The sequence below is a fragment of the Rhinatrema bivittatum genome, chromosome 1 (genome assembly GCF_901001135.1).
Source record: "Rhinatrema bivittatum chromosome 1, aRhiBiv1.1, whole genome shotgun sequence".
Lineage (NCBI taxonomy): Eukaryota > Metazoa > Chordata > Amphibia > Gymnophiona > Rhinatrematidae > Rhinatrema > Rhinatrema bivittatum.
Window position 1 is genome coordinate 727,081,207 of NC_042615.1, and position 21,585 is coordinate 727,102,791.

The following is a 21,585-nucleotide window of genomic DNA, read 5'->3' on the forward strand; positions in this document are numbered from 1 at the left end:
CATTAATGTAACCTATTGCTAGAGACTGATTAACCATACGTTCCATAGATGTGAGTCAAAATTGCTTACTCAGAGAATATATGTGTTCAAGACTCTCTAAGAAATTTGAGGATATTTAACAAAGTAGAAATTATACTTGCCCATCTCATAAAGGATGGTAATAAACATTCTGCCAGCTACCAAGGAAAAATCCCCATACATTCTAACCAGATAAGAGTAGTCAAGAAATAAATAAAAGCATTGTAATAAAATCAACCAAAAATAAATAAATCTTAGAGTATCATATAATTGCCAAAATTTCCCCAAAATGAAAGAAATACAATAAAATAACTAACTGAAAACAGAAACAAATACAGGAATGCATGAAGTGGTACATAGAGGTATAGCCCTATAGCTTGGCCCTACAGTGTTGGCCTGTCAAAGGACCAAACACCTTTATCAGCCTCATCCCAGACTATAGCAACCAAGGTGGGCAGGGATTCAGTGGGAACAGTACTATATGTCAGGGAAAGCAAGAAAACAAAGTAGGTGCCCAACTCTCACAGAAGTGCAGATGTGAGAGATATGCATGTATTATTCTGTTTAGTCCCATCAGGGTTGACTATTCTGCAAGTCTTAGTGTTGCTTGCAAAAAGCAATCTTTACTTTTAACCTTCTGCAATATCACACATAATGATATTGAAAACAACCAGTTCCAGAACAGATCCTTGATCTACTTGTGACCTGGATTGGCCTCTTATCAGAGACTGGATGCTATGCTTGATAGACATTTGATCTGACCCAGTATGGCTTTTATGTTCTTATGTTCTGCTAACATCCCTTCTTTCTTTTGAGTGAAATCCATTTACTATTATCCTCTTTTGTCTAATATTAAACCAGTTTCTAATCTAGTCGTCTATCTTGGAGCCCAACCCTGGCTGTTCAGTTTATTTGTGAGTTTCGTATGAGGGACAATATCAAAAGCTTTTCTCACATCCAAGTATTCCAGGTTTAGCACATACCACTGATCTAATTTGTTAGTCTCCCAATCAAAGATATCAATCAGATTTGTTTGACATGACCTTCCATGCTGTCTCAGGCCCTGCAAACTGCTGAATTACAGATCCTTCACTTGGAGAAGAGACAGCTGAGTGGGGATGTTATAGAGGTCTTCAAAATCATAAGAGATCTAGAACAGGTATGAATCTGTTATTTACTCTTTTGGATAATTGAAGGACTAGGGGACACTCCATGAAGTTTGCAAGTAGCACATTTAAAACTAATCAGAGAAAATTCTTTTTCACTCAACACACAATTAAGCTCTGGAATTTGTTGCCAGAGGATGTGGTTAGTGCAGTTAGTGTAACTGGGTTTAAAAAAGGTTTGGATAAGTTCTCAGAGAAGTCTATTAACTGCTATTAAGCAAGTTGACTTAGAGAATAGCCACTATTACTGGCAATTAGTATAACGGGATGTACTTAGTGTTTGGGATTGTGCCAGGTACTTGTAGCCTGGATTGGCTACTGTTGGAAACAGGATGCTGAGCTTGATGGACCCTTGATCTGACCCAATATGGCTATTTCTTATGTTCTTATTTCCTTTACAGTTTTCATTAATTTTCCCACCAGAGAGATAAGACTAACTGTCCTATAATTGCCAAAATCTCTGCTAACTCCAGTTAGCTGTGAATGAAGGCTCGTGGTCCTGTAGCCTTAGTTCTTATTAAACTGGACCCCCAAAAGAGCAGGAAGAACTTGCTGGGTCAAAAAAGACTGGTAAAGTCTTCAGAGGAAAAACCATGTTAATCTGGATTAGCAAAAATGACAAGAGGCAATTGGCACCTTATAGACTAACCAATTTATTGAGGCATAAGCTTTTGAGGATAGAGTCCACTTTGTCACAACTTCAGGTTTGTATTTGAGATCGATATGTACAGTATTTATTTATTTTACTTAATACCCCGCCTTTTGTAACATCAGAGTGGCTTCTACAAAATCAGATGACAGTATACACATAAATCAATATAGCAATATGATAAAACAAAATAATGAACACAACTAAACACAATTTAAAATCAAAATTATCACTCTCACATGCCTCCATTTCCAACCAACTCCCAAAATCCAACCCATAAAATACCGCAAACATTAGTCTACTCTGAGCAACAACATATTGCAGCTGTTGTGGAAACGTGGGTAGCAGTTCCATCTCTGGTGTTTTCGTGCGCCCCTGGGCCCCGATACAGCCACAGAGGAGCTCCGGCAAGCACCGAGACAGGTGAGAGGTGCCCCAGCATGGGCTGAAGATGGAAATGATGACCTTAACCACAGCCACACCTGTACGCAGCAGAAAAAGATGCAAACAACGCAATGTTGGTCTCATGAGTGGTCCTTCGACTACTCCAAGCACTTTTGGACCTGCCTCATGGAGCAGCAACTGCAACAGGGCGGACAGTGGTCAGAGGATGAGGACATCAAAGACGAAGACTTGAAGTGATACAAGACTCAGGATATGTGAAGTGGAACATCACTCTGTATAGGAAGTAAGACGAGACTTCAAACATGAAGAAATGCAATCTGAATACGTGGAGTGAAGAGGAACTCTTGTCGCATATATGAAGAAACTCTGGAAGGCCATGAGTTACTTAAAGAGGACTTGGGTTGGTACTGTACATCACGCACCCTACACAACCTAGCCGGACTGGTCTTGGACCATGCAGGCAGCGCGCCCTACACAGCCGGGTAAGGCTGGTCGCGGACCATGCTAGTGGTTCCCCACACAAGTTGACAGAGCTGAGTCGGTACTGCACATCACGCGCCCATATACTCAGCCAATGAAGACAGGTCACGGACCACACTAGTGGTTCCCCACACAGGGAAGATAAGAGACGAAGTGAAGACTCCGACAAAGCCTGTTCCAAAATGCACCCTGCACAGCTGATAAAGGCCAGGCAGGGCCATGCCGGAACGGATCAGATAATAGAGTTCATTCATGGAGGCAGGGTGCAGACTCCAATGATCCAGGCAAGGTTGAAGATTCGAGGGGATGCCTCAACGGCGAAGGTTAAAATAAGAAGCTGTAACCTTTTGGAGACTTGCGCTGCCAGGACGAAGATAAACCGGATAAGGAAGAAATCAAGACGAGACATCTGGAGACCTTGAGACAATGAAGACAAAGACGTAGCGTGAGGACATAACAAAGACACAGGATCCTACATATAATGAAGTGCCTTGAGAAGCAGATGACGGGAAGTCCTAAGGAGGACTGGCTCCTTGCGAAGACAAGGAAGGAATGAAGACAAGACCTTTTTATAGGCAGAAGAGGCGACTCCCTCGATGACAAAACTGGTGGACCTCCTCCCTTGCTGATCCTTTAAATATGGAAGGAAGAGCCGGCCTCACCCCCTAGGAGAAAGCAGGAAGCAGTACAGGACCCTGGACTGCGGCCCTGCTGCAACGCTGAAGACTGCAGAAGGAGAAGCAGGCTTCAGGGCAGCCCCAGGATGGACGGCGGTTTCCCTGCCACGAAGGATGGATTGCTGGCGGTTCCATGCCACAGGAGAGCCTGGGGATGCAGGCCCTCTTTCCCCGGAGGGCCCAAGGTAAAAAGGTGGCCTCCGGGTCACATGGGAATGCTGCAACGCGGCTTCCACCATGGAAGAAAACATGCTGGTGGCCTCCAGGCCACTTGGAGCGTGACAACGAGGCTCCTGCCGTGAGGTGAAATGCTGGTGGTCTCCGGACCACAAAGAGAATACTAGCGCGGCTCCTGCCGCTCGTAAAGGGCGTCGGCGGCCTCCGGGCCACGTGGTCAGCTGTAACAGCACGGCTCCGGCCACACTGAGAAGGCAGGGACATCGGCGGCGTGTGAGCCTCAAGGAGCGTCGCAGCGAGGCTCCAACCACATGTAAAGGCATCGGCAGCCTCCGGGCTGCTGAAGACGAAAAAAAGAGGTGGAGCGGCGGCCCATAGTGTTGAATCGTAACAGCAGTGATCCACCTAACCCAAAAATGATAACATCTACCTAACCAAAGTCTGCCTGAAAAAAACAGCATTTAACTATTTTGCAAAGCTTCAAATAATCTGTTCAAATAATCTCTTCAGTGCCACTTAGTTGCTTAAGTTCTGTTTTAGCCAGCTAAATAATGTGAATATTTAGCCACACTGAGGGGCTGCTACTTATCCGGCTATTTGACTAAATTGTTACCCAGATGGCAGAACAGTGGCATTCCAGGCAGGAACCACTTATCCAGCTAACTTAGGGCCAGATTCATCAAGGCTTTTCTCCCATTTTGTGTCTATGGGAAAAACCTTTAGTGAATCAGGTACTTAGCCAGATAAGTGCCAATAATAAGCCTCATGTGGCTTAGGGGTTCATTCATTAAATTGCGCACATTAAGACCCTAACGCCCGCGATAACACCATAATGCATGCAATAAATAACGCATCGCGAGATGCATATGTAAATTTTAAAACTTTAGTCGTGAGTGGAGTTTGGGAGGAGTTTATGAAAATGAGGGGCACTTAACGTTGCGTGCGATAGCTTAATGCACGCTATCGCGGGATTTAATGCCAGAAATAACTACACCTTTTTTCCTGGCATTATGCCTGTGATAGCTGTGCATTATGGCCGCAGCAGGATTTATGATAAATATCGCAAATTCCATTTCAGCCAGGGAGAGGGAGAGAGCCTCTGGGGCGGCACACATATTAGTCAACTTTTTATACCACCGTAAGAGGGTAAAATCTTCACATAAAATCTTCACTGATGGTAACTGTGCTGTTCATACCTCTGTCGGTGCATGTAAAACTGCCCCCCCCCCCCCCCCAAAACCTAGCCCACCACCAAAACCTCACCACAAGTTACTTGTTGCCCCTGTTACAGTGGTATAAATAGTTTACTTATATGAGAGCCTTATAAAGAGTCTCTCTCTCTCTCTCTCCCCCTCTCCCTCTCTCTCTCTCTCTCTCTAGCCAGCAGCAGCCCAAAATGTGATAAGCTTGTCTGGGCACTTCTCAGTGTGTGATGTGAATATCGCAAGGCGCAATAAATTTAACACACATTGCGGTGTCAGAGAAATTACCCTAACCACACCCCTTTTTTATCGCAGGTGCTATTTTTCACAATTTTATAGCAAAATGATGATTCTAGGTGTTAGCTAGATAACTAGCTTAGGATAGTTATTTAGCTGTCCTATATTTAATCCAGTAAATTTATCCAGTTAACTGTAAGACAGTTGAGATATTTACCAGTGCAGCTGCATCGCTGAATATATCAGCCAAGTTAGCCAAATAAGTTTATCCAGAAAATTTGCTCATCTATATAATAGCTAAATATTGGCCTTATTACATTTTGGAATGAACAAGAAGGGAAATTTCCTACAGTCCCAACATAATAATGGACATACACACTTAAAGGTGAATTTCCAAAGGCAAAAGCATAAAAATAGCATATACATACATAAATAGCATGAGTGCTATTTTATAACAGTCAAAAGTATGCACATATTTTCAGAAGCAAAAAGAGGTGGTCTAGGGGCCCACTGGGACAGGCTTCTGAAGTGCATGCAATATGTTCTATTTTGAAGAGCTATATGCCTATACATTACTAAACTTATTTGTACACATTTACACATTCTAATTGACTCATGCAAGTGAAATTGGATTTATCCATTATCTGCAGGTTTTGGAATGGGTTTATCTGGGTGAAGTGCTAGAGGGTCTAAGTGAACTGGAGAAGGACTAGGTGAACTAGCGGCAGTGTCATCAAGTACTTGCATAAGTATGTATTTTTCATATGATATATATGCATACTTTATAAAATACCTGTCTTCGCATGCAGTCTTGGGCGTATATTTATGTAGTGTTTTGATTATTTCATGCGTAAAATATACATATGTGGGATTATAAAATGGGTAGAGAGAGTATACATTTTCTTGCATTGAAAATATACACATGCCGAAATATATGCATGTATTTTTAGAGCAGATATACCTGGTATATTATAAACTGCACAACTCCCTCCACTCAATCTATACGATACTTGCATTAATCTCTGCACATCTACTTAACACACAACAATGCTGAACCACAGATAAATTTGAAAGTTGGGTGCCCAGTGTACATTTTGGCAGAAATTTTGTAACAGCAAGCTTAAATTTCATGGCAAATATAGGCATAATTTATACAGAGTTTTAAAACCACCAGATTTTTCCCTGCATGTACCTGCTATTAGGTTCCCAGAAACTTTTGATGCATACTTTAAAAAATGCAGACTATGCATTTAAGTGCAAACTCCAGCCCTAGGAATGTTTCCACTCAGTCCATATAAACATTCACCCATGAAAGCAGTATGCACATACGTTTACCTGTGTCAAGCGAGCAATTTAGTAAAACACCATTTCTGCAGATAAAAAACTGTTTTACCTGGGGAAATGCATTTGCAAATTACACTTCCTGTATTATGCTCTTAAAGATAAATTTTAAAAGCCCTACGTGGCCAAAGCCAGGAGATAGCGCAGAAGTTGGGCCAGCGCATGCCACGTGGGTTTCAATAAGCGCATTAGTACGCTCGTATCTCCCGGTATGCACACAATTTTTTTTTCCGAAAAAGATGTGGGGCATGGGCGTACCTAGATTTCTCAATGAAATCTGCATGCAAGTATTTATGTGCACAAACACGAACCAGGGTACCCTACTGTGTAACTTTAGTTCTGCTATGGATGGCATGTAAATCCTGAAACAAAACAAACTAAAGAAGTTAAGGATTGGGACTAACAGGGTAAAAGGCAGGCTTGTTAACTAGGAGGGGTTAGGAAGTCCTATCCTTTACCTGGGCGAACTGGGAGCGAACTGGGGAAACTTGTAATTGCATTGGTAAGCGTGTCTACTAAAATACCCCCACTTGTGTGATAGAGGTGGCATTTGCATTCACATGCGTGCGTCTCTATAAAATTGTGTGCACATGTATATGCATACAGCCTATTTTACACCATGCGCGCATATTTATTTTTATTTATTTGTCGGATTTTGTATACCATCATTCGGTGTAGCCATCATAATGGTTTAACAAATTCAAATACGAGTAAAACAAAGCGTAATAAAGATAAAGTACAATAACACACGCAGCTCTTTAAAAGTTACCATCTTATTGTTAGATCTCCTTTGGCTTCATATGTGAGTCATATAGTTGTAATTATGGTTCTGTATTATAGTTATGCCTTCCTATTATACTATATGAAGATCTAACTTTTCAAGATTTCACACTAGAACTGGTATAGCTGAGCCATTGAAATCTCTGGAACACACCAGAGATTAGTTCATTCAGTGATATTTGCTTTTATTTGTTTTATTTTATATTGCATAACTGTACTTTGACCATTAATGAGTGATGCACATCCGAGTGTTACTTTGATGAGGAAACCATCCTTCTCATGTACATTTTCACTTTCTAGTCTTTACCTCTGTTCCTACATTTTGAAGCAGTGTACTGACACCTAATAATTGCTATAAAAGATTTTAGCTTTCCACAAGAATGATTAGCAGCAGTGTAGCAACATATGATAGCCATTTAAAATAGCTTTGTAGAGGTGTGTGTTTAGAAGAATAAAACAATTTAAAATTAAAATATGAGTGCACAGGTGTGAGCTACATCTTATGTCCCTTAAAGGTTGTCACCTCTGACACACAGCTTTGGAATAGTATAACAAGTTCAGCTTATTTTAACAGCAGCTACTGCTGAGTTCATCACATTCGAAAAATCTTGTAGAGTTCACAACTCTACCCACTACTGGACTGCTTTGGGATGAGTTTCCAGATCCTTTCCATTTTAAAGATTTGTCTTCAGATTTGTTCGTGCAGTTTCTTAATAAAATATGAATAGCTACTACTGACAGGGAAATTATTAAAACAATTGTAGTAGAGTCAAATTAAAAGCAAAATTGATCCTGTTCCTTGCCTGACTTGTGCATTATCTGAATATGTTCAGCTCATAGTCTAAACAAAGCAGCGAGTTACAACAGTGTAAAATCACGTTTATTGTTAAGAATAAACAGTCCTCTCTCTTTTTTTTTTGCTTACTATGTTTGTGATTTTACTTTGAGAACGCTGGGCTGGACTTTATGGTTTGTTTAGCTGTGAAGGGATGACAGACTGAGAGGGTGGGGGAAAGGTTGATGAAGGGGAGCTTAGTTTTGGAATGTAAATACGTGAGGAGCTCCTCTTCCTTTGTTTAGCATCTCTTTAAACTAAGACAAAAAAATGGGTGAATGAATGAACAGCAGCATGGTGAAATACCTAAATGTTTGAGTTAAAATTTTTGGATGTTTGAAATCCTATTTGGATCCTTTTCCCAGATCGCAGTGCATTCATATGCACTCAGCAGGAAACTTCATGGAGATGCACATTTGGGCAGAAGGTCTTTGGCGGTGCCTTTTTCTTAACTTGTGTCTTTTCTTCTTTTGAAGAAAGTAATGGCTTAAGTCTGACTGAAGCACAATCTTTTTTGTATGTTCCTTATAAGAATTTACTTATGGTTCACAGATTTTTACCCACCGTCAATGTCTGGAGTCCTTTGGATTTAAAACAGCATATATCCTAATGCAGACAGCAGGAAACACCAAATTAAAGACTTAATGACATGCCATCCGAAAGAAAGCCAAAAGGTGACAAATTATAAAAACACAAGCTAAACCTTTTTTTTTTTTTTTTTTTTTTAACACACATACTTTGCTTAAAGCTACATTTTCTTTACAGCAACGTGAATAACAGTAAATACACTGGTAAAGCAAATATATAGATTACAAAAATTAAACATCAAATGTGTTAGAGTAGAAATACAGAAAGAAAGATTAAAGTCTTGTACCTAAAACTGAGAAGGTATATCAAGTTAAAGCTCATAGAAGATACAATTGCAATTCTTTTATATATATATATATATATATATATATATATATATATATGTATATATAAATGAACTCATAAAAACTCTTCATTAAAATTGTTAAGAAGGACACACAAGTTTCTGATTCAATTTAGAAGTGTTCCCAAGGGGAGATGAGAATGGTAGACTCTCTTGATACAGTTGCAGTTTTATTGGCTATAATCATCCTTCCTATCCAAGCACCCAATGGGTATGGGTATTTGGGGAATGTTTAAAGGTTTGGGAGAATTATTTAATCTCACACTGCTAAACTGAAGGAGTGTTTAAAAAGTGAGAGAAATGAAATAAAATGAACAGGTAGGAATATAAAATTATTGAAGGAAGCATACTTTTCCTGCCCTCTTCAGCATCCCAAAATAACCCATACTTTTTAAAATCTCATTTTAAAAAATTTCAGGTTAATTGCTTGGTTCCTTTGTGATGATATGAAGAAGAGCCTTGTGTGGTCTCGTAACCTTAGGTATTGCATCATTTTTGCAATATTTGGTTGGTCAAGTAAGTCACCACAATCTACAAAGAATATGGTTCTCTCTCTGAACAATACAGCTACCAAAACTCTGTGCTGCAGCTTAGTTTTCAGATAGGCTGGCTAATTGGTTATGATTGAATGGAGCAAACGCGGTGCAAGTTACACAAATTACATCTGTCTCATTAATTGGGAATTATTGATGGAAGGTCTGAGGAGGGTCTTGATTTGTAAGTCATTTTTGACAAGCTTTTTCTCCCTGCATACCCAGGTGCGTTTAGAGTTTGGTTGTAGTATCTACCACCTTCATACTCATATAGAAGTTGCATCTTTTTATCCTTTTTTTTTTTTTCCGATAAGCTAGATGCAAACCATAACAACCTAGGTACTGAATATATAATCTCTTTCAGACTGTCACTGCTCTATATTTGCTAGAAGAGCATTCACTGGTTGTAGCAGATGCACAAAGTGGCAACTTGAGCACTACAGCACAAATTAATATGCATGCCTCCAGAAGCAGAAAACTTTGGGCCTGATTTTAAAAAGCATTTACATGCTTAAAATTGGGTTTTATACATGTAAATTTACTTTACCTGTGTAAGTGGTCTTTTGGAAATCGCTGCAATATATGCCATTGAATTGCTCATAGGATATTCACAAGTACTTGCACTTTACACACATAATTGGCTTTTTACACATGTAACTCCTTTTAAAATTACCTCCTTAAAGTTGAATTTTAAAAGCCTAACATGTGCATAAACAGAAGATATGTGAATGTATTGGGCGGATGCACGCCGAGCGGATTTTAAAAGCTGCCCGCACAGACGTGTATCTCCTGCTGTGCGCACAAAATTTTTTTTCTAAAAAAAAAAAACAAAAAAGGACGTGGTCTGGGCAGGGCATGGGCGTTCCTGGATTCCTCAATGAAAGCAGTGCGTAAATACTTGTGCGCGCAGGGTCCCCTGCCGCGTAAATCTATTTCTGCTATGGATGGTGTGTAAGTAATAAAACAATCTAGGCATGTCAGCAGGGTTTTAAGAGTCAAGGCTAACAGGAAAAGGGAGGCTACTACACTAGGGAGGTTTGGAAGTCCCATCCCTCGCCTGGGCGAACTGGAAACAAACTGGTGAAACTAGCAATGGCGTGGACACGCGCCCCTTTTAAAATCTCCCCACTTACATGGTGGAAGTGGGATTTGCACGCATATGCACATGCCCACTTAAAATTGCACACACATTTGCACACATTTGGCCTATTTTATAACATGCGCGCATATACGCACATAAGTTATAAAATGACCGCATCCCTGGGCGCAAGCCAGCAAATGTGTGCACGTGTGCACCCACACGCCTGTTTTCAAAGTTACAATCTTAAAAGGTAGATTTTAAAACAGCGCGCGCATATGTACGCCGGATTTTAACATCCACGCGCACATCTGCGGACGGCCCGCGACTCACGCACACAGGAGGGGGCATTTTCCAATTACGCACGGCGATGTGATCAGCCTTTTTCCCAGTTCCCTAACTCTACCCTTCCTCCCATTTCCCCTCTCCTCCCCAACCCCTAAACTATCCCTAACTAACCCCCTTTTTTTTTTTTTTTTTCTTTCCTTCAATACTTGCTCCTCCTCTGGAGCAGAAGTATCTTCCATGCGCCGGCCGGCTGCTGGCGTGCACTTCCCCAGGTTAGCGTCTAATTGTGCTGTTCTTGCCCGGTCCACCCTGCTTTCAGGGCGCGGTCCTTCGGCACATATTGGGGATTACATGCGTGGCCAGGCCCTTTCTAAAATGGGCACAGCACGTGTAAGGCCCGGCCACGCGTGTAACCCCTGATTTTTAAGTGCGCACCGCTTTTAAAACCCAGCCTTTAGTATACGTCATCAAGATCATAAACCAGATTTTCTTGGAAAAATACAAGTGCGGAATTTCTTAAATAAACCATGTGTAAAAAAGCTACAGCTACAGAAGTACTAAAAATATTCATAGAAGTACTACTTTTAATTCACCCAGTTTAGGGCCGAAAGGAGGCCATGATAAATAGCTATTCAGAAAGGTCAGTGAATTAAAAAAAAAAAAAAATACTGTTCCAAGCTGGAGCAGAGGCTATGCAGAAAGCCAAGTTGCAACATATTGGGCAATAATGAGCATATAATAAAGCATTCCAGGCCTATCCAGAGCTGCAGAATAATTTAACTGCCACATGAGCCTCCTTTTCCCTTTTTGGTCATGTGAATTCGGTGATGTCTCCTATAGAAAAAGTCAGGAAAGCTACACTAAGTATGTGTCCACTGTGAAGTCTATGCAAGCTAAAGGCAAGAAACAAAAAACATCATTTTCATTCTCTAAAAGTCTTATGTGCCAGACTCCTGTAATTTGCTTAGACATGCTCATGCACCAACTCAAGGAACAGTGGCAACTTCCTCTGCTCCAGAAGAGGGGAATATTTAAAATTTTGGATATTTAGTTTTTGTTTTTAAATTAATGTATTTGTATAATTTCTGTGTACTTATTATTTTTTTTATATACCGACATTCAATCTGGGGTATCACATCGGTTTACATTCAGGTACTGTAGGTATTTCCCTATCCCCAGAGGGCTTACAATCTAAGTTTAATATGCATGTTGTTGAATAGGTTAGCAATGTGTGAGTGATTGTGTGATGATTAGGTCCTGCTAGCTTAGGCACATGAGAGTGAATGTGAGGATAATATAAGAATACTGTGAGAGAAAGGGGTATGTGTACTTAGCAAGTGTATTGGGATGCTTGCCAGATAGGTAGACCCTGTCAGAATCTCTCTTCTGTAGACAAATACTGCAATTTGCTGGAGTGATCGTGGTATTTTTTTTGTAAGAGGCAATAAAAGACTCAGAAATCAGAGATTTTTCCAATTGTAGCCCCATGGAATTGGGGAGAGTAAAAGCCTGGCTTCCAGAATTTTTTTATTTTTTTTTTTTTTTAGAAGGAAAGGGAATTTAAAGAAACATACATTTTTTTTCCATAGGAAGTAGCAGGATCTATGCGGGCAATAGGAAGGCCACCCAGACTTAATCCTGCTCTAAGCAGGAGTAAATCTTTTTGGGGTAGAGGCTCAGGGAGGTGACTAGAAGCTGCATACCTAGACGGGTGAGTAATCCTTTGAGAGCAGGTCTGGAGGCAGAATAGACCCCATTAATGGTGAGGGTAGATGGACTCTGCCTCCCGCACATTCAAGTCGATTTTAAAAGGCTCGCACACGCAAATACCAGGGGTTACGTGCTTGGCCGGGCCCTGCGCATGCCGGACGCATTTTAGAAAGGGCCAGACTGAGAGGGAACTGGGCAGAGGCCTGATCGCGTTGCCGCACGATTCTTTTAAAATCCCACCCCTGCACGCAGAGGAGGCCACCCGTGCGCATGTTAGTCAGCTGTTCCTAATATCAAGTTTCTAGAACTCTTTCATTTGACGTTATTTTAGAACCCTTGCCCCCACCATTAGGATAAAAGTTCTGTTTACCAAATTTGATACTTTCCATTTATGAAGTCTTCCTGATTGACAGAGGAGAAGGAGCAAAATACTACAGAAGATAAAGCCACCACTGTTTCTGATTGCATTTAATAGCAATATCTGATAGGAACTTCCCTATGCACCTCTATTATCCAACCCCTTATTACTCCAAGGCACCATTAGTTTCTGAAACACTTAAGATTTAAGGTTTATTAGTACTTATATACCGTTGTCTCGGCATAGCCTTCACAGCGGTTAACATGATAATAAATACAGTAAAAGAAATTACAAGCAATAATAATAATAAGAGGTCATATTTAACAAATAAAAAAAAGTATATTAATAAAATGTCAGAAGCCGTAAATATTAAACCAATAAATACTGTGTACATTCTCAATTTTACATAAAAATATAATCTTTTTAAAAGACCAGATTGGCAAAACTAGTAAAATATCATGATTCCCTTCTCACTGAGGTGCCTTATTTTTAGGTGTCCTAAAAATAAGTATAAAAATGAAGGGAAAAATGCCTTTGCCTAAGTGAATTTTCATCCATGTTTTCATGCCTCTGAAGTTAGTCTCTTATGGTTGTTTTGCTCATGGCTAGATTTATAACTAGAGTTGACCAATCAGACAAGACTATCAAGGGGGCAATTTTCACACTGCCCACATTGGGACAGAGGTTGAATTCTATTTTCCCCATGAGCTTTGCATCAGTTTTAAAAGCTAAAGTACACACATACTTCCACTTTGAAAATTGCTGCATGTACAAAGTACGCAAAGTCACTTGCAACTGTTTTATGTGTGAGTAGAATTTTGCTGCAAAAGTTTGCGTGCTTTTAAATCTTCAATCTATGCATATACGTTTCCTGTCCCAACCTAAGCATACCTCTCATAACGTCTCTTCTCAGGCTGGCTAAGAATAAGCATGTTGTCGCACACTACACATAATTTTTCACCACATTGAGGGTGGGCAGACTTCAGATAGTCAGTATATGTGTTTAAAAGGCCTTTTACCTATGTAAATCATTTTGCAAATTTTCTCCTCTATGCATTTTTTATTGTATATGATTCACTGTTCTATAAGAGTGTTAACATTTTCCCAGCTTATAAAACTGATCAAAAGCAATCATTTATCAAAGGTATTTCTTTGCTAGGAGGAAGAAACTATCTGAGATGCAGCAATCTACACTGCAGATGTTTAAATAGTTGGAAATCATGTGGAAAACAAATATAAATCCACACAGAGTGGTAACAAATTTGGGTTCTCTGGTTTACACGTAGCCTTGAGTAAATCCCAGAATTCTTTTGTTTTTGTAGGGAATGATTAAACAATACATGATTACATTTATGTTGAACCTTACTCAAATATAACTAAATAAAAGCTAGTATGTAGTACTCTTTCCTGTTGTAAACAATTTATATAAATTTTACAACCATGCTGAGGAACAGTATTGTGAAATAGTAAAGTGTTGTTAGGATTTGGCCAACCTTCTATCATTACCAAAGTTGTCTCCTTTCATTAATACTTAATCCTCTATCAGTGCCTCTGCTACTGAATCTGCCTGCCTTCCCCGTCTCATGCATCAGAAGCAAGCAAGGTGTCAGACTTTACTCTGGTGCAACAAAGAAAAGAGTGGACTCCCGCTCCCCCCCCCCCCCCACCCCAAAAAAAAAAACTCCACAACTTAAATCTTTCAATCTTTTCATGCATGAGAACCTTTTAAGAACTCTCCCTCCAACCAGACTATCTGTCTAGTGTCTAAAGGGAATTGGGTGTCTAAAACAAAAAAGACATTCAGTGGCAAGACATTCAGTGTCAGCCACACTTTTGTTAGTGTGCCGTCTAAAGTAGAAGAATGAACAAAACAAAATCTATTACCATAAAGATACAACTCTTAAATTTATGGAATCGCTACCTCTTTGCTAGATGGAGCAGCAATCAGCAAATGTGTAGGGAGCATCTGTAAAATTGCACCCTCTTGGATTTTTATTAAGATTCTAAAAAGTAAAAGCTTCCTAATGTTGAAAGAATAAGCTTAACAAAAAGCAATGTGTGTGCTATTGCAAAAGAAAAAAAAAAACCAAGAAGAGATTTAGCAAAGGTTAATACTTTGTATGCTTTTAAGGTCTCTTCTTCAGGAGAATGCATCATCTTTCCTTTTGTTCACTCACTGCTGTTTACTGTGGCTATGTTTTTTGAATGCCAATAGCAACAAAATTTAGTTTTTCAGATTTTTGTTTAAAAGATTTTGTAATCCTTTAAAATGAATCAGCATGCAGAGAGTAATTTTGTTCAACTGTGATGTCATTGATAACATGCATTAATTATTAAAATACCATTTCCTTGGGAGAAAAAAAAACACATTTTTCTTGATGATTGATTTACAGCAAGCATGAAAGCAAAGTGCTGTTTAAGTGGGCTTATATTGAAGTGACACCTACTGTATTGATGACTTAACTAGAAAACAAAATTACACTCTCTTTTAGGAAGGTTAAAAAAATCTATTTTAGTGAGTTGTATATTTTGGTCCTAGGAGTTTTTCTGTTTATTTGAACTCTTAATTTTAATTGGCATGTAGTGGACTACAGCACCATGAGCCCGAATTTGTACTACTTCTGTCTCCAGAGCCAGTATGCATGTACTCTGAGTCTGGCCACCAGGTATTACTGTTGTACAATGGCAGAGATTCCCTCCACAAGTTATCCACCCAGGAACTGTGAAAGCTGCCTTCACAATATGCTGAACTGGCCTGAGGAGCACAAGTAGGACTCAGGAATCAAACCCAGGTTTCCCTCATACTTTATTTCTACTTCACCAACATGCACACACACATACACTATTTTATTATTTTGATAAACTATTTCTCTTTTAAAACTATTGAGATAAAAGCAGAAGAAATTTCAGTTCTATACAGGGAGGATAACTTTCAAAGAATTGCGTGCAGCCTCATATATGCATGTATATGGAGCCATGCACAAGTACTCTCATTTTTTATAATCCGTGCAGGTACATCTGCATGGATTCTATATATATCAAAGAGAATATATACACGTACATTAATAAATAAATGAACTCATACATGCATACATTTTCACAAAATCACAAACATACAATATACATATATGTTCATCCATACTTCAAACTTCCAGGTCTTCCAGATTGGACTCATTCCAAAATGGTCCCCCCGGCATGCCATGGAGTAGAAGAATAGCCTAATGGGTAGTGCAGTGCGATGTGAACCAGAGAAATCAGAGTTCAAATCCCACTGCTGCTCTTTGTGACATTGGGCAAGTCATTTTACCTTAATTGCTTCAGGTACAAACTTATGTGGGCTGTGTGTTAGCAATGCAGACTTTAAAAAGCCACAAAATACATGCACATGTACCCGTACATGCCTGAGAAATAGGGGGGTAGAAAAGGAGTGGGGAATGGACAGAGCATGGGCATTCCAGGGCAGAGCCAAGACTTACACGCGTAACTTCAAATTTTAAAACTGAAAATCGCGGCACGTGTACACTAGATATCCATGTAACTTTACTGCTGCTCCTGATGAAGAGGAAGTCTGTAGATCTCAGGTTTTAGAGCTTATAGAACAGGGTGAGGGGTCCAGATCAACTGGGCAGAGTGCAGGATGAAGAACCAGAGAAGAAGAAGAGGGTTGCCGCTGGATCCAATCTCACCAACAGGCGAAGAAAGAAGAGGTATGGGAGGCCACCGGTTGAAACCATCTCACCAGCGGCCAAAAAAAGTAGCAGGCCCAGGAGGCCACCGGCGGACCCAATCCTGATGGCAGCCGAAAAGAGGAGCAGGCCTGGGAGGCCATTGGCAGACCCTATACTGATGGCGGCCCAAAAGAGGAGTAGGCATGGGAGGCCGCCAGCGGACCCAATCCTGCCAGCAGCCGAGAAGAGGAGCAGGTTCAAGAAGATGCCAGTGGCCAAAAAGAAGGAGCCCATTCTCCCACTCCTCCAAATGTGCTGGCCTTGTGGAATGCAAATAGTGCAACCAATAGGTGCTCTATGGTGATCGTGTACATCATAAGATCAGCATAGCAGAAGTACTAGCCCCATGAGTTTTGAATACCATGGTGCAGGCCAAAGAAGAGTAGCAGCAGAATGGGCTCCCTCTTCTCCCAATGTGAAGCCTGCCTGTGTTTTGTCTTTGTTTATGTGTGAATGTAGCATGCCTGAGTTTGTGTGTGCATGTGTATGTATGTATGTGAATGGTAACCCTTCTGAGTTTGTGTGTATGTATATATGAATGATAGCCTGCCTGGGTGTGTGTGTGTGTGTGAATGGAAGCCTGCCTGGGTGTGGGTGTGTGTGTGAATGGAAGCCTGCCTGGGTGTGTGTGTATGTGTGTGTGAATGGAAGCCTGCCTGGGTGTGTGTGTATGTGTGTGTGAATGGAAGCCTGCCTGGGTGGGTGTGTGTGTGAATGGAAGCCTGCCTCTGTGTGTGTGTGTGACTGGAAGCCTGCCTGTGTGTGTGTGTGTGTGACTGGAAGCCTGCCTGGGGGGGGGGGGGGGTGTGAATGGAAGCCTGCCTGGGGATGTGTGTGTGTGTGTGAATGGAAGCCTGCCTGGGTGTGTGTATGTGTGTGTGAATGGAAGCCTGCCTGGGTGTATGTGTGTGTGAATGGAAGCCTGCCTGGGTGGGTGTGTGTGTGAATGGAAGCCTGCCTCTGTGTGTGTGTGTGACTGGAAGCCTGCCTGTGTGTGTGTGTGTGACTGGAAGCCTGCCTGGGTGGGTGTGTGTGTGAATGGAAGCCTGCCTGTGTGTGTGTGTGTGACTGGAAGCCTGGGGGGGGGGGTGTGAATGGAAGCCTGCCTGGGGATGTGTGTGTGTGTGTGTGTGTGAATGGAAGCCTGCCTGGGAATATGTGTCAGCGTTAGAATGGTAATCTGCCTGGGTATGTATGTATGAATAGTAACCTGCCTGGGGGTATGTGTTTGTGTGAATAGAAGCCTGCCTGCTTGGATGAGTGTGTGTGTATATGAATGGGAGCCTACTTGGGGGCTGTGTGTGTGTATGAATGGGGGCCTGCTGGGGGGGGGGGGATGTGAATGGGAACCTGTGTGTGTGTGTGAGAGAGAGAGAGCGCATGTGGGTGGAGAGTCTGTATGTGTGAATGGAAGCCTGCCTGGGTGTGTGTGTATGTGTGTGTGAATGGAAGCCTGCCTGGGTGGGTGTGTGTGTGAATGGAAGCCTGCCTCTGTGTGTGTGTGTGACTGGAAGCCTGCCTGTGTGTGTGTGTGTGTGTGACTGGAAGCCTGCCTGGGTGGGTGTGTGTGTGAATGGAAGCCTGCCTGTGTGTGTGTGTGTGACTGGAAGCCTGCCTGGGGGGGGGGGGGGTGTGAATGGAAGCCTGCCTGGGGATGTGTGTGTGTGTGTGTGTGAATGGAAGCCTGCCTGGGAATATGTGTCAGCGTTAGAATGGTAATCTGCCTGGGTATGTATGTATGAATAGTAACCTGCCTGGGGGTATGTGTTTGTGTGAATAGAAGCCTGCCTGCTTGGATGAGTGTGTGTGTATATGAATGGGAGCCTACTTGGGGGCTGTGTGTGTGTATGAATGGGGGCCTGCTGGGGGGGGGGATGTGAATGGGAACCTGTGTGTGTGTGTGAGAGAGAGAGAGAGCATGTGGGTGGAGAGTCTGTATGTGAGAGAGAGAGAGCATATGGGAATAGCCACTGCTATTAATTGCATCAGTAGCATGGGATCTTCTTGGTGTTTGGGTACTTGCCAGGTTCTTGCAGCCTGGTTTGGCCTCTGTTGGAAACAGGATGCTGGACTTGATAGATCCTTGGTCTGACCTAGCATGGCAATTTCTTATATTCTTATGAGTGAGAGCCTGTGTCTCTGTGTGAGGGAGTGTATGGATGTGTGGGAGTGAGAGCATGTGTGTGGGTATATATATATTTGTGGGATTCTACATGTTATAGAGAGCATTTGAGACCCTGTGTGTTTGTGTGGGAGTATGAAGCTGTGTGAAAGAGCATGTAAAAGTGAGCGCTTATGTGTATCTGTGTGTGTGTGGGGGGGGGGGGGGATGGGAGCCTGTGAATGTGAGAACGTGGCAGCCTGCATTCGAGAATAAGAGACTATGTGTACACACATGTAAGGGAGCGGGAACCTGCACGTGAGAGAGAGCATGTGTGTTTAGGTGTGAGAGAGCATGTAAGAGTGAAAGCCTGTGTGTGTTTGTGAGAATGGAAATCTGCGTGTAAGAGCATGAGAGAGTGAGAACCCTGCATGTGCAAGAAAGCATATGAGTGGGAGCTTGTGTGTATGAGAGAGAGCATGGAAGAGTGGGATCCTGTGTGAGAGTGCGCATTTGAGAGAGAGCCAATGCGTGTGTATGAAGCAGGAAGGAAAGAAGACTGGAGGAGAAAGAAAAAGCAGAATAAGAGACCCTGAAAAAGGAATAAGGAAAAGACAGACAAGTGGGAAAAATAGACTGGGACCAACCAATTAGAAAAATAAGATAGGGTAATAAAGGTAAAAAAAAAATTATTTTGCCTTTCAGCGACTGGAATATGCTGTCTTTGAGAATATGCATTTCTTATATATTTGTGTTCTGCCTTTTCTTTAGTATTCCAGAATTCACAGAGTTTGGTTTCTCTGGCTTTCCATTTCAGTTTTGCCTGCATGTTTCTGTTTCTAATTCGTATTCCCTTATTTTGTATTAGGTAAGGGGTCTTTCTGTGAAACACGTGTGACAGAAGTGCAATATTTTGACTAGCATGTTGTTTCTCTGTAGGGATTTGTAGCAGTCCAGCGTGTTCTATTTGCCCAGTAGGTGGTGTATTAGTGTTCTAGGGCTTGGTGTGTCGCACACAGGGTCTCACAGGCACATAATGTGTGAGTGAAGGAGAAAGAGCCTGTGTGTGAGAGAGACTGAGTCTGTGTGAGAGCATTTGCATTTATATGATAGAGGGAGTATGTAAAAGAATGAATATTAGTATGTGTGTATTGAATGAGAGAGAGGGAAGATCATTTGTATGGCCCTGTTTCCTCCAATTTACGATAATCTCAGAGTGACTGAAATCAAAAGATCCCAAGTATGGTGAGCAGGAGATTTTTTAATCATTAATTTTAATTATTGGGTGTAATTTGATGCTTTTATTGTTTTGAAATATTTTATTGTTCTTTTTGTGAAATACTAAAACATTTTTTAATTATTGGATGTCATACAAAACCATTACAACTTCTGCAAAATGCAGCCACAAGACTGTTATCTGGAGCTAGAAAATACAGACATTACTTCTACATTGAAAGCACTACACTGGATACCAATTTAATCTAGAATCCAATATAACACATTAACGATCATATTCAATATCATTAACCTAAATAATAATGGTCTGCTTGGAATACCACTTAAACAACACAAACCCCAATGAACATTGAGATCACAAAATAAAGGTCTCCTCTCTATCACTATATTACAAACCTCCCACCTGTTGTAAACAAGAGAAAGGGCAATATCTATAGCAGGTCCTGAACTTTGGAACACCATGCCAGAAGAACTAAGAACCATGACTGACAAGAAGAAATTCAAACAAGACCTAAAAAAAATGACTGTTCCAAAATGCATAAAACTCAACACAAACTGATTACTTTCTCATCCTAACTCTCTTCCCATTTTCACCCTTATATCCCCCTTCTCTCCCCCTAATATTCTCCCAAGCTACCACCCGAATATTCTACCCATTGCCCAGTAACTAATAATGGTGTATGTTATTGATGTATTTAGTGTTCTCTAATACTTATGAATATTAATGTCATGAACCGTCGTGAACTAGTGATTTTCACTTGGAATGACAGTATACAAGACCTCTAAATAAATACAAAATAAAAATGTTTTGAAATATTTTATTGGTGTTTGGTAAATATTAGAACACATTTATGCAATTTTTTTTGGATGTTTAGCTGTTTTGACATAATTAGTTTTTTATCCTTATGGTTTTAATATTATGAATGATTTATATTTCTTGATTTTATTGCTTGATGTTTTGCTAGAAGTGATGAATCTGTTTTTCAATTGTTGCACGGCAAAATACAGTCAAGCTTGTGGTTTCCAGTACAATTTTTGTTGGCATGTTTCTATTTTGTATTTGGTCAGGGTTTGTCTGCATTTTAAAGGTCCAGTTCTTGTGTAGCTTGAATTCATGCTGTGAAAATGATGGTCCTGATCATCACTGGCTTTTACAGCATTATGATCCTCTCTTCCTCATTTCTGTTTTAAACACTTTTCTCTTAATTTCATTTGCATGCAGAAAGTGGTTTTGAATGTTCTTACATAAAATTTTTCATTTTCATATTTTATTTTATTTAGATTGTGATTATTTTAAAGGATGGACTTAGCTTAATTCCCCCTCTAAGGATTGGGTTGTTCTGAGCATAAAATTGATAGGCTTTTTGCATCAAAGAAATTAGTGCTCACAAGGTAATGTTAGGAGGGTGAACTGTGTTCTGGGGCACCTGGCAGCAGCAAATTTTCTGGTGCACCACCAACTTCAGCAGTCACCCTAAGCCCCTGTGTGTGAGCATGTTTTAAAATCCACTGATATATGCACATTAAAGCCGACAAAGTCCTATGGAAGACGCGCACTAGCTGTACTTGAGAAACCTGTTAAAATTATTTATTTATTTATCGGTTTTTATATACCGTTGTTTGGAGCAAGCCTTCACAACTGTTTACAGACATAA

General features: G+C 40.9%; 1 protein-coding gene across 12 annotated transcripts in view; it reads left to right on the top strand.

Moving 5' to 3' along the window:
* Positions 1–21,585, top strand: part of ARL15 (ADP ribosylation factor like GTPase 15) — a 1,022,750-nt gene that overhangs the window by 831,892 nt on the left and 169,273 nt on the right. The window contains exon 7 of one of the 12 annotated variants that reach the window (XM_029577444.1): positions 8,520–8,641. The exons of the other annotated variants lie outside the window; for them this stretch is intronic. Within the exon in view, the coding sequence (XP_029433304.1) occupies positions 8,520–8,612 (93 nt within the window). The 3' untranslated portion in view covers positions 8,613–8,641. The remainder of the gene's footprint in view (positions 1–8,519; positions 8,642–21,585) is intronic. 12 annotated transcript variants of the gene reach the window in all.